At 40.6% G+C, this 13,939-nt stretch overlaps 1 protein-coding gene across 1 annotated transcript in view; it reads right to left on the bottom strand.

The window, feature by feature from the left end:
- Positions 1 to 6,450: 6,450 nt before the first annotated feature.
- The window catches only part of LOC133529335 (uncharacterized), a 30,982-nt gene continuing 23,493 nt past the window's right edge, over positions 6,451 to 13,939 (bottom strand). The window contains exons 23-29 of the mRNA XM_061867031.1: positions 13,773 to 13,907; positions 13,595 to 13,729; positions 13,391 to 13,551; positions 13,035 to 13,244; positions 12,059 to 12,206; positions 11,475 to 11,650; positions 6,451 to 7,179 (exon numbers count right to left, since the gene is read on the bottom strand). Coding sequence (XP_061723015.1) covers positions 6,993 to 7,179; positions 11,475 to 11,650; positions 12,059 to 12,206; positions 13,035 to 13,244; positions 13,391 to 13,551; positions 13,595 to 13,729; positions 13,773 to 13,907 — 1,152 coding nt within the window. The 3' untranslated portion in view covers positions 6,451 to 6,992. The remainder of the gene's footprint in view (positions 7,180 to 11,474; positions 11,651 to 12,058; positions 12,207 to 13,034; positions 13,245 to 13,390; positions 13,552 to 13,594; positions 13,730 to 13,772; positions 13,908 to 13,939) is intronic.

The following is a 13,939-nucleotide window of genomic DNA, read 5'->3' on the forward strand; positions in this document are numbered from 1 at the left end:
ACATTGATATAAATACACCTTAAGAACGTTACTCGCTACAAGCTTAATAAAGAATACAAAACGCGTGCGTTGAAAAGTTCCGTTCTGGACAACATCAGCAGTTCCACTTGATCAAATATAACTTTTTTAAAATAAAACACCTAGAGATATTGATGAAAAAAAAAACTATATGTATTTCTATAAGGTTTGAGGTGTCCATCATCAGACCTAGACACTAGACACTGGTGTCTAGTACAGATATTTCTTAAGAACTTTCCTTACTACAAACTTAAAAGTTCCGAGGAATTGTTCGGATTAATCTCTGCCGCCTCTTTCCGTCACCGCTTTACGCTACATCATTTATATCTTCACCACTTAGATAGTTGGCAATCCTCAACTGTGCATTTCTCTAGAAACTTCCTGCCTCATACAGCTAAACTATGAAATGATCTGTCGCATGCGGTATTTCCGGCCCAATACGATCTTTAAAACTTTAAGGAAAGAGCGTATTCCTATCTTAAATGCCGGCACCGCACTTACAATCCCTATGGTGTAACAGATGTCCATGGCCAGCGGTAATTGCTTACCATCAGTTGATTCGTCTGCTAGTTTGCCTCTTATATCACAACAAAGAAAAAAAGAATAAAATCTCATGCGTTGAAGAGTTCCGTTTTAGTCAACATCACTAGTTCCACTTCATCAAATGCCACTAATGTGAATAAAAAAAGCTAAAGATATTGATGAAAATCCAAAATTACTATATACCTATAAAAATTGACGAGAATGAGGAGTTCCGTCGCTTTCTCATGAAACACATCATCAGAACTGTACTTCGACAAAAATGTTTCTTGAGAACCTTACTCGCTACAAACTTAACAACGAAGAAAAATTGCGCGCGTTGGAGTTCCGTTTTGGTCAACATCAGTAGTTCCACATCATCAAATGTGACTTTTGTGAATAAAACTTGATAATATGTTGATGAAAATCCAATAAGTACTATATATATACCTATAACATTTAAGAAATTCCCTCGATTCTTCATGGGACCCATCATCAGACCTTTACCTTGACACGAATGTTCCTAAAAACCTTAGTACTTAAAACTTACTTGCTACAAACTTAACTAATAAAACCAATCGCGCGCGAGTTGGCGAGTTCCATTCTGGTCAACATCAGCTGTTACACTTAGTCAAATGACAATTTTTTTAATAAAAATGCTTGATATGTAAATAAAATCCCAGAAATTATTACATGTATGCCTATAAGATTTTAGGAATTCCCTCGATTCTTCATGAAACCCATCATCAGAACTGTACTTTGACAAAAATGTTTCTTAAGAACCTTACTTGGTACAAACTTAACGAAGAAAAATTGCACGCGTTGGAGTTCCGTTCTGGTCGACATCAGTAGTTCCACATCATCAAATGTCACTTTTGTGAATAAAAGTTGATAATATGTTGATGAAAATCCAATAAGTACTACATATATGCCTATAGCATTTAAGAAATTCCCTCGATTCTTCATGGGACCCATCATCAGACCTTTACCTTGACACAAATGTTCCTAAAAACCTTAATACTTAAAACTTACTTGCTATAAACTTAACTAATAAAACAAATCACGCGCGAGTTGGCGAGTTCCATTCTGGTCAACATCAGCTGTTACTTTTAGTCAAATGACACTTTTTTAATAATAATGCTTGATATGTGAATAAAATCCCAGAAATTATTACATGTATGCCTAAAAGATTTTAGGAATTCCCTCGATTCTTCATGAAACCCATCATCAGAACTGGACATTGATGTATTAAGTACACCTTAAGAACCTTACTCACTACAAGCTTAATAAAGAATACAAAACGTGTGCGTTGAAAAGTTCCGTTCTGGAACACATCAGCAGTTCCACTTGATTAAATGTAGCTTTTTTTTAATAAAACGCCCAAAGTTATTGATGTAAATCCATAAAAAACTATATGTATTTCTATAAGGTTTGAGGTATCTATCAGACCTGGATCTAGACACAGATGTTTCTTAACAACCTTACTTTCTACAAACTTATCAGGACAAATCTATTACGGCGAGTGTTCCATCGAATTGCTCGGATTAATCCTTGCCGCCTCTTTTCGTCATCGCTCTACGCTACAACATTTTTATTTTCACCACTTAGATGGTTGGCAGTCCTCAACTGTGCATTTCTCTAGAAACTTCCTGCCTCATACAGCTAAACTATGAAATGATCTGTCGCCTGCGGTATTTCCGGACCAATACAACATTTAAAACTTTAAGAAAACAGCGTATTCCAATCTTAAAGGCCAGCACCGAACTTACAACCCCTATGGTTTAGCAGGTGTCCATGGGCGGCGGTAATCGCTTACCATCAGGTGTGACGTCTGCTCGTTTGCCTCTTATATCATAAAAAAAAAAAACAAAGAAGAAAAATCTCGCGCGTTCAATAGTTCCGTTTTGGTCAACATCAGTAGTTCCACTTCATTAAATGCCACTAGTGGGAATGAAAAAGCTTAAGGTATTGATGAAAATCCAAAATGACTATATGCCTATAAGATTTGAGGTGTTCCCTCGCTTCCTCATGGAACCCATCGTCAGACCTTTACCTTGACACAAAGGTTCCTAAAAACCTTGGTACTTGAAACTTACTCGCTACAAACTTAACAAAGAAGACAAATCACGCGCGTGGAAGAGTTCCGTTTCTGATCAACATCAGCAGTTCCACTTCACCAAATGTACTTACTTACCATCCATTTATTTGAAACAGTACCTAGGTACTCCATTTTGATGCCGCCAGCTTGAAACTTCAATGGCCTCAGTGTCCGATGAACAACTTAAAAATGCTGAAAGTAATAACAATTATAATAAGTTGGGGAGTAGCGACCTTACACACCCGAGTGCTCCTGGGGAGTTCTGTTACCGGACATACAATAATAATAACAATAAATAAATATTATAGGGACATTCTTACACAAATTGACTGAGTCCCACGACAAGCCGAGAAGGCTTGTTTTGTGGGTACTCATACAACGACATAATAATAGTGCGGCGGTTCCTCTCTCTGCAGCCCTGACCACCGGCAGCTTGGGCCCTGCCCCGCTGCTGGCGGCACACTAGGTTAAGTTTTTTACAATGTGTTTATATGTGTTTTGTATAGTATTTTTTGATGTATTTTTATATTTTACTTTTATATCCATATTGTAAAAAACATAACCTAAGAAGGAAGAGAAATAAAGGATATAATATACAAATACTTAAATACATAGAAAACATCCATGACTCAGGAACAAATATCTGTGCTCATCACACAAATAAATGCTCTTACCGGGATTCAAACCCAGGATCATCGACTTACTAGGCCAAACCGGTCGTGAAAAAAAGAGCAAAAAAAAGAAAAATATGTCAAAAGAAAATGCGATTTGGAAACGTTATTCGCCACTTAATATATTATTATATCTGGTTCACAGCATTTATTTGGTGCTGATATAATGTCTGCAATATTACCCGAGTACATTAAAATATGAATAAATTATCATAAATTCAGAAGATGGTCCCTATAACAGTTCATTTTTACATGGAAAAATGGCTTTCATGTAAAATGTTTGTCAGACATATTTTTGGAAGTATAGTACAATCATTAACTTAGAAATATAGGTAACATTTCACGAATAAAAATACGGTAACACATATTTTTAATTATTTTTTTAACTTATCCTACGCAAAATAGAATTGGAGAAACTGACATAGGGACTATCATTCGACACGACACGTATAGTAAAGTATGAATCCGCTCTAAGTCCCATTACATAGACAGTGGGAAGTAAAATAATTCTTGTTCTGAAAACAATAAAATGTAAAATGATTAGGTAGGACAATCCAAACTTCTAAGGTCGCGTAGATCAGAAGTAGATATGAATTTGTTCGACAATACGATAGGAAACTTTTCAGCATTTACATTGGCGCATTTTTTTCTGGAATACTATCTAAATTGCACTTTGTATATATGCTATATTTTTTATATAATTTGGAGCCTTTATTTTCCATGGAGTCGAACGCTATATAGCAGCTATACGAGAAAAAATAATACTTTTATCTTACCTACCCCATGAATAGTGAAGATCATCAAGGAGCATACTCTCTGAGATCAATGGAATGGAGTGCCTTTCGATTGGAGAAAATTATAGCGTATTAGAAATATACTATTTTGTAATTACAATGTTGAATATTTTAAATTGCGTGTTTTGACAATTATTGTTGACAATATTACATTCAGAGTCATCTTGACATAACTTTAGAAATCCATAAACTAGTCTATACTTTTTAAAATGATGGAGTAAGACTGACGAGATTACCGCTATGTATAAATGTTTTACGTCAAGTAGAATTTTGCTTTAGAGCGACATCTGGCGTTGAGTAGAAAAGTTAAGGCGTAATTAACTACAATTAATTAACTCATTAAATGGTTTTATTTTGGTCCCTGCAACGATTTGACCCCAGTTATATTATACGAAAAATAGCTTATAAAAATACTTTTCACATGATATACATGGCATTTGTATACACTCTTATTTCGCTGTGTATCAAGTAATTTTTAGAATGACGATTTTTTAAAACTGTACATTGTGTCCCTTTAAATACTTTATCATTGGTGTTGATACAAAAAACATAAAGCATTTTTTATATTCTTTCGAATAAAATACGCTAAAACTTTTTATATCCCGCGTATAAGGAAATATAACTGCTTATATGCGCAACTTCTTTTTTTATATAGCTCGGTCCCTGCAAGTGGTCCAAGGTTGGTGCCATACAATAAAATAATACTACGATTAAGAGCTTTAAAACGACATATGTCTCAACAGTATACATCCATGGGACACTCCCCATACAAAAGTGCCCATTGTCCTTTAACATATTTAAAGCCGTTTTTAGTATAAAAGTTGAATTTTAGGGCAACTTTTAGTTAATATAGAACGTAATACAAGCGTAATACTCGTGTCGATTTAAAACACTCCCTTCGGTCGTGTTTTAATTTATCGCCACTCGTTTCGAATTTCCTATTTTTCGCACTTGTATCGTAATGTACTATTTCATTTCACGTTAGGATAAGTGTTATATCAGTGAAAAAAGTTAGTTATTTCTTTCGGTTTCGTTATACTATTCCCATAGACTGTGAACCAATGTATTTAGATAAAACCGTAACTATCTTGTTATAAACATGATATAATACATATATATTATATATTATAGATATTTTATATGATATGTTATATATGAGCTCAACGAGGGTGGGAGGGGGTTAGGGTCGGCAACGCGCATGTAACTCCTCTGGAGTTGCAGGCGTACATAGGCTACGGATACTGCTTACCATCAGGCAGGCCGTATGCTTGTTTGCCACCGACGTAGTATAAAAAAAAAAAAAATAATAATAAAATTTTAACTAAACGCATACTGTTGCCATTTGGCAACTGTATATTTTTGTGTATAAACAAGTAAATATAAAAGGTGGATTTTTTATTTATTTTTCCTAGATCATACATCCAATTAGGGCTTCCAATCCCGCATGCCCTTGCGGGATCTCGGTATCGGCGGGACCAAGATTTTTTTCTGGTGCGGGATCCCGGTATAAAGGGATCCCGCGTTTGTTGATAAAAAAAGGTTAAAAGTGAAACAAAGTGAAACATGATAACATTAAATAAGAAATCAATTAAGATAAGTTCTCTTAACAAAAACAATCGAACGATTAACCAGGCGGGCGACCACGCGCAACGCATCTTAGCTGTTAGTTTTCACGCATGCGTAGTCCGTGTGCGTTGCGCGCGCCGCGCCGCCGGCCGCCGTCGTCTCGCTCGTCAGTGTCCGAGCGACAGCGCTCGCAAAAGCATGTGTCCCCGTTATACTTTTCAATCCCGCAAATCCCGCGGATCCCGCATGTCTAATCCCGCAGTAAGCGGGAGTGAAAAATCGTGCGGGATCTCGGTATTTCGAGATCTCGGTATACCGAGATTGGAAGCCCTACATCCAATGAAGTAAATAAACAAAACATTTTTTTCTACAAAAAATAAAAAAAACATGCATTTAAGGGTTAACACAGAACTATTCAATAGAGAAGTAAATTTAACAGATATAATTACAATTAACATTTTACTATTATTGCTATCTCACTCAGACACACAAAACACGTATTTACAATTAAGGCTAAAAGCCTTTATGGATAACATTTTGAGCGCCATGCCTCTTCAAACAAGCAAAGATACAATGATTGCGCAAGACATGGTGCAGTACAGCGCCATCTGTTGATGACTAAGGGGCACGGTTTTTACTTAGACTTTACCTCTCTATTACAATCAATTCTCTTTTCATCACATTTGCTCGAAAAATATCGTATTTCATGCAGGTGTACTGAAGGACAAAGGCCTATATTGTTCTCGTGGGAGTTATGGTGTTCCCCCGGGAGTTATGGTTTGCAATTATGTCACTTATTCATACAAACCAAGTAGCATAAATGAGTTTTACTTTTAAAATACTGACGTTTATAATTTAATGTTTTTGTTTATGTTTCAAAATATTTAATTTAACAGCCGTTTAAAATATTTTTACACAATTTTCAATCGTGGCTGAATGCCGAATAGGTCTGTGTCTCGATGTCTAACCTGTCAAGAAATTACAAAATGGCGGACGAATGTTGGCTATGTCACCGTATTTAATAATTATTCCGCTTATAATTTAGTTTTTTCTTCGCAAGTGTGATGAAAAACATTGTATGTAAAGAATATTGCAAACTCTGGTAATTTCACATTTATTACCACCCTTTTATCAAAAATTTCAGTTGCCCCCCCTCGTTGCACAATATACTATTAATACAAAGTTGTAAATGCCAATTTAGCATATTCCACTTTGAGTACAATATTCTTTTTCATTTAAAATTTCTTCGTCAACATGTCACATCCAGACTTATTATAATGTTTTTGAGTCCTCATAAGTATGCGAGTTATCGTCGCAAGTGCAAGCCTATATCGCGGGATGGTCGTTGTCGGTCTCGTAGGAGTCGGGGCGGGGCTGCGCCACGCTGAAGACGTACATGAGACAGCCGAGCTGCAGCAGCGCGCCGTGCGCCACGAGCGCCGAGCCCTCCCACGCGGCGCCGCCCCCGCGCGGCGCGCCGCAGCGGCACGGCGGCGGCGCCGCGCCGGCGACTCTGCAATATCATATTACTTTACTAAATATACTGCACCACCGCGTCAGGAGATATAAAATAGTACATTACTACAGAGGCCGGGACGAAAGGGGTTGCCGGCCGAAGACATAGACGGCAGGGATCGGAAACCGGTATTTTTTGTATGGGAACGAAAACGGTATTTTTTCGTTTTTTGTTAATTATTTCATTCCTTATCGGGCAATCTAATAATACGAAGTCGTTATCTAAAAACACAACTGAGTCCTACATTTTGAGTATAAAAATAAACCGAAATATATGGTTATTTCGATGTTTTTGCAAAAAACCGGTTCCGATCCCTGATAGACGGCCCAATGGCCCAAAGATACCCAATTACAGTTATACGAAATATTAATTCAACCATTACAGTCGACATGTAGAAAAACGACCATTACCAACCATAAACTACTTTATTCCTATACAGGGTGTTTTTTTTTTTGTCGGACGTTACTATAGGACGAACCCCGAAATCGTCAGTTCGCTCGACCGGATAGGTCTGAGGCGGGCAACCCCATATTTCCCGCCGAGGTATGTATAGTGTTTTTCTTAAACTTGCAATGAAATAAACAACAAAAAAATCAAAGTTTTTTTTTAATATATTATAAGTAAACAAGACAAAAACTAAAACTAACGTGTGTATTTGTTTTAATAGAAAACAGCTACGTTATACATTTATATTTATTATCATGTTATTTCAAAAAAGTACGAAAGCACGTTTCTGAACGAACCTTTAGAATTTCAATTTGTTGCGACCAAAATTAAATTATAACCTCTTCTAAATCTCAATAATCAATCAGAACTCAATAGCAATAGGTACTTGTTTATTAAGCGTTGTAGTCTAAACTGTCGAGTTACAGTTTAAAATATGTTAGTGGGGGGTGCGGGGGCGGGGCAATAAAATGAAAGACGTGCGTCTCGCGTAGTTGTATCTATTCGACTAACTCGCATGCGGTCGTAGCCGCACTCTTAATACTAACATCCCTCCACCCTTAGCCTAAAAATATTGTTTATAATTAACAACGTTTCGTTTTCTCCGTGGGGGAGGTAGCTCAGCTAATGGAGACGAAATAGGTGACTCAAACTGATCGGCGTCTTCTCCGGCCGATTCTTGCGTTGGTCCTCCCTGGTAAGTCTCAGTTTGCTCAGAGCGTGGGGGCACAGTCCCTTCGCCCGCACTGGTTCCGATTTGCTGCTCCGTGTGATGCGTAAACCTGTCGCTGCCTTGTTCCATTGGAGTCGCATCTGTCATAGGAGTGGATACCTGTTCCTCCTCAGCAGGTACCACTGTTACCGGCGCATCAGCGTGCTGAGTTGGAGTCACGTCGTTCCGTTGTACTAGTGGCAAAATAATTGCAGGCATTTCTGATGTGGTCTGGTCCATTTTAGAGGTACTTGGTTGAGTCGCCAAATCACGTGATACTTCCTCCCCTTTTAGTTTTAACAGTTGATTGGCATGTCTTTTAATAATGCTGTGAGAGTCACATAACTTGACCGTGTACAAGCTTTTACCCATCTGATCTATTATAGTTCCCTTTGCCCAATAGTTTTTTTGTGCACTGTACATTTTAACTAAAACTATATCGTTCACTTTAAAGTTAACAACTCGTTTACCGCCGTAGTATTTACACTGCGAAAACTGGTTCTCTCTTACAACGCATTCGAGTGCTGCGTCAGCTGTCACTGGGCAATGCATAGCTAGTGTGTCTAATCTACTTCTTAACTTGTGGCCAAAAATGACCTCTGCTGGTGACTTGCCGGTTGTGCTATGCACTGAATTTCTGTATCGCATCAGAAATTCGTGCATTTTGCAAGTGAATGATTTCGGATTAATCCCATCCTCGTCGCCACTGTTAGTGGGGGGTGCGGGGGCGGGGCAATAAAATGAAAGACGTGCGTCTCGCGTAGTTGTATCTATTCGACTAACTCGCATGCGGTCGTAGCCGCACTCTTAAAACAAAATTACAGCAATAAATTATCAATTTTCCCGGCAAACCTTTTTTTTTCTATTCGGTTAGAGACACGTTTGAGTAGACATTTTTACCGCTACCTAATATTTAGATGAAATAATAATATTTCAATGTGTATATGTATAGTTAAGAAAAAAATAGATAATAATGTGTTATTTGTTATGTTCATGTGGATTGATTATGTAAATAAAACTGCACTAAGTACATACCAAATCGTTTATTGTTTTTTTTAATACGCATAGTGGCAGAATGTCATGATGCCTGTGCCACAAATTAATGTGGAATGGAAATTAAAAAAGAGGACTTTGCCGGCCTAGGCCTGCAAGATTTGTATGAAATTCCATTAACGACCTCTTGTCCTAGCCGCACCTAAAACGTCATACTTCGCAGCCTATTATGAGGAACATAACATCAATATTTCATTGCATGTTTGAGAAATAGTATTTGAAAAGCTTTTCAGTCAAATACCGTGTGAAGGCCACGAAGCTTGCTGAGTTTTATTGGGTACGAGATTGAAAAACTTGATTATATCACTATTATTATTATACTTTTTCTACGAGTCAAAAAAAAATAAATAATACTTAACAACTAAACAAACCAAAAGTACTATTTAAGATACGCAAGTAGTCGCGATACCTTCATACTCGTACACGCCCCGGCGGGCTGGTCAACGACACCTTCTCGTAACTCATGAGGCCCTGGTACTTGCTACTTGCTAAATTCAATTTTTAGACAGTTTTTTTCTCGATTTTGGCCACCGTAGCCTATGGAGACTAACAAGCAACGCTAAGCGTAATCTATGGATGTTGCTATATTAAGGGTGTCACATGTGCGTTTGATGACTTATGAAGCAATTGTTTCTCCTATAAAACCTAATAAATAATTATATGAACTATCGTTTTTTTTTGACCTCTTGACCGCGGCCAGTTGTGATCGGTCAATTTCATTATAGTTGACTAAACTGTTTCGAAATAAATATTATAGTTGAGTTGGGGCCCCATACATAAAAAGTGCCCCATTACAGTGGTTATATGAAATCTTAATTCAACCAGTAAAAAGAGTGAGTAAAAAAACGCCCACCAACCATAAACTACTTTATTCATATACAGGGTGTTTATTTAGTCACCTGCAATAATTTACGGGGAGCATATATAGGTCATAGTGAGCAACTTTTACTATGGGACCAAGCCCGAAATCGCGAAAAAGAAATTTACTCTCCCATTGAAAATGTCACGAAGCCAATTTTTTTTCGGGGTTAGTCCCATAGTAAAACCTATATATTTTTCCCGTACATTATTGCAGGTAACTAAATAAACACCCTGTATTGCTTAGCCTACCCACATTATAGTACATTACGATACAAGTGCGAAAAATAGGAAATTCAAAACGAGTGGCGATAAATTAAAACACGACCGAAGGGAGTGTTTTAAATCGACACAAGTTGCAAATTACCTATTCGCACATGTATCGTACAACGTTTTACAGTATATATGGCCCTTTAAATGTTCGACACAGTAACGTAATATGCTAATTTACGCACTAGTGCGAAAAAGTAGCACCATATGTACTGTAAAGGATATAAAACACACTTTGCCTAACCCTCCCTGACTACTCTAACGGCCTTGGTCACTCTGGTTCCTATCAGAGTCTCGGCTTCGCCCACGTCATCCACCACTGGGGACTCTCGTTGCTATCAGAAATATAAAACACACGTTACCTGGCAGTACCTGACTACATTCGGTGTCTCACTACATCCCTGACAGCTTTCGCTCGGGATTCGCCCACGTCGTCCACCACTGGGGGCTCTGGTTGCTATCAGGAATATAAAACACACGTTACCTGACCATCCCTGGCTGTATCCAATGTCCCAAGACATCTTTAATGGCCTTGGCTCGGGCTTCGCCCACGTTGTCCACTACTGGGGACTCTGGTTGCTATCAGGAATATAAAACACACGTTACCTGACAATCCCTGACTGTATCCAATGTCTCACGATATCTTTAACGGCCCATATCATCCATCACAGGGGACTCTGGTTGCTATCAGGAATATAAAACACACGTTACCTGACCATCCCTGACTGTATCCAATGTCTCACGACATCTTTAACGGCCTTGGTTCGGGCTTCGCCCATATCATCCATCACTGGGGACTCTGGTTGCTATCAGGAATATAAAACACACGTTACCTGACCATCCCTGACTGTATCCAATGTCTCACGATATCTTTAACGGCCTTGGCTCGGGCTTCGCCCATATCATCCATCACTGGGGACTCCGGTTGCTATCAGGAATATAAAACACACGTTACCTGGCAGTCCCTGACTGCATCCGGTGTCTCACGACATCCCTGACGGCCTTCGCTCGGGCTTCACCCTCGTCGTCCACCACTGGGGCCTCTCGCTCGGAGACATCCATGGCATATAACACTCCGTCTACTCGGGAGCCCCATTCTGAGTAATTAATAAGCTCAAAGTGTCGAGTCACCTGTAATAGACAATATTTTTGTTATTATACTCTCGAAAGACAAACTAAGCTGTTGTCCATAACTACTAAGTTATAATTCATCTCTTTAAAAAAAAATGCGATAAAAGAATAAAATAAGTTCTTTATATTTCATACTATATTTAAGGAAACTGTAGGTCTATAAGTCTATTACCCTATATTGTAACAATTTATCAATATAAGAGACTATTTGTTTCTAAATAAAGAAAAAAAAATGGATTGTATTATTCGAATTAAAAATATTGAATTGAATTGAATTGAAAAAAATTATGAACGCTCAACGATATTTTTACCGTCCGACACTATGGCATGTACTTACTCTACGAATACATTTTATTATTGTCCAAGACAACCAGTGAAGCCAACAGGTCTGTGTTGAAATGTTTATACCTCGTCATAGAATATGATGGCGTGTAGCCGTGACACATAACGACACTGCGTCGGGTCCAGCACGACGTCGCAGCTCGAGTCAGCACCAAAGGTGAGGCGAGACAGCCGCATGGGTATTGGTCGGCCTAGACCGTCTCCTAGCCCCGACCTGCAAGGAATTATGGCTAGATTCAATATCAAGAATATCCTACGTATTATAGGGTAATTTCGGGGTTGGCCAAAGTTTGTTCTTCATGAACAGAGGTCGGAGTTATCGTGGCATTTTTGAACTGTAATAGGGACTTCTCATTTATAGACTCTCGTAAAACTTTTTAACAAAAAATAAAACCGATTTTATAAATTACCAAAAGCGCCATACATGTACCTATAACATTTGAAGAGTTCTCTCGATTTCTCCAAGATCCCATCATCAGACCCCGACGTGATGCCAACGGGACCATCTCGGGGTTATACCCGTTCGATAAAAAAAAAATTTAAAATCGGTTCACGATTCCCGGAGATATCGAGTAACATACATACAAAAAAAATCAGTCGAATTGAGAACCTCCTCCTTTTTTGAAGTCGGTTAAAAATATATTATATCATTATCATAAATTTTGTGATTTCGCAAGTTGTTTCTTATAATAGACAGCTTTACACAATTAAACTGTAGCAATATTTTTTGCATGACTGTTTGTTTCATATTTAAATAAAGGCCCCCTGTGGGAAATGTGGACACTAATTTCGGAGGACATTATAAATAGGCTACAGATGTGCAAATTCCAAAACTTTTAGTTAGTAATGCCTGTACTTGGCGGAAAAATTCCAAATGTTAAAAATGTATCTGGAAATGGCGACAAACGAAATGGCGGGAAGCGGCTTTGTGACCATCAGTGGCGTCTCCCGTTCCACCCGAGACAGTAACCGAAGGTAAGGCGATGTCTTAGAAGCCGTGCTTAAAAAAGCGCGCGCGACAGTACTTTAAAGGGTAAAGTACCTGCTCGGTCGTAGTACAGGGCACGCCGCAGCCTTCAACACGGCCTCAGCGGGCCCCTCGGGCGCCTCGACCACCTGCGGCGGCGGCGCGGCGCCCCACACCGCCCTCGCTATCCGCTCCCGCTCCGCGCGGGACAGCAGCTCGGAGGGCAGCGCCACGTGCTGGAAGCCGTGCTTACCTGCTCGGTCGTAGTACAGGGCACGCCGCAGCCTTCAACACGGCCTCAGCGGGCCCCTCGGGCGCCTCGACCACCTGCGGCGGCGGCGCGGCGCCCCACACCGCCCTCGCTATCCGCTCCCGCTCCGCGCGGGACAGCAGCTCGGAGGGCAGCGCCACGTGCTGGAAGCCGTGCTTACCTGCTCGGTCGTAGTACAGGGCACGCCGCAGCCTTCAACACGGCCTCAGCGGGCCCCTCGGGCGCCTCGACCACCCGCGGCGGCGGCGCGGCGCCCCACACCGCCCTCGCTATCCGCTCCCGCTCCGCGCGGGACAGCAGCTCGGAGGGCAGCGCCACGTGCTGGAAGCCGTGCTCACCTGCTCGGTCGTAGGACAGGGCACGCCGCAGCCTTCAACACGGCCTCAGCGGGCCCCTCGGGCGCCTCGAGCACCCGCGGCGGCGGCGCGGCGCCCCACACCGCCCTCGCTATCCGCTCCCGCTCCGCGCGGGACAGCAGCTCGGAGGGCAGCGCCACGTGCTGGAAGCCGTGCTCACCTGCTCGGTCGTAGGACAGGGCACGCCGCAGCCTTCAACACGGCCTCAGCGGGCCCCTCGGGCGCCTCGAGCACCCGCGGCGGCGGCGCGGCGCCCCACACCGCCCTCGCTATCCGCTCCCGCTCCGCGCGGGACAGCAGCTCGGAGGGCAGCGCCACGTGCTGGAAGCCGTGCTCACCTGCTCGGTCGTAGG

The sequence above is a fragment of the Cydia pomonella genome, chromosome 20, assembly GCF_033807575.1.
Source record: "Cydia pomonella isolate Wapato2018A chromosome 20, ilCydPomo1, whole genome shotgun sequence".
Lineage (NCBI taxonomy): Eukaryota > Metazoa > Arthropoda > Insecta > Lepidoptera > Tortricidae > Cydia > Cydia pomonella.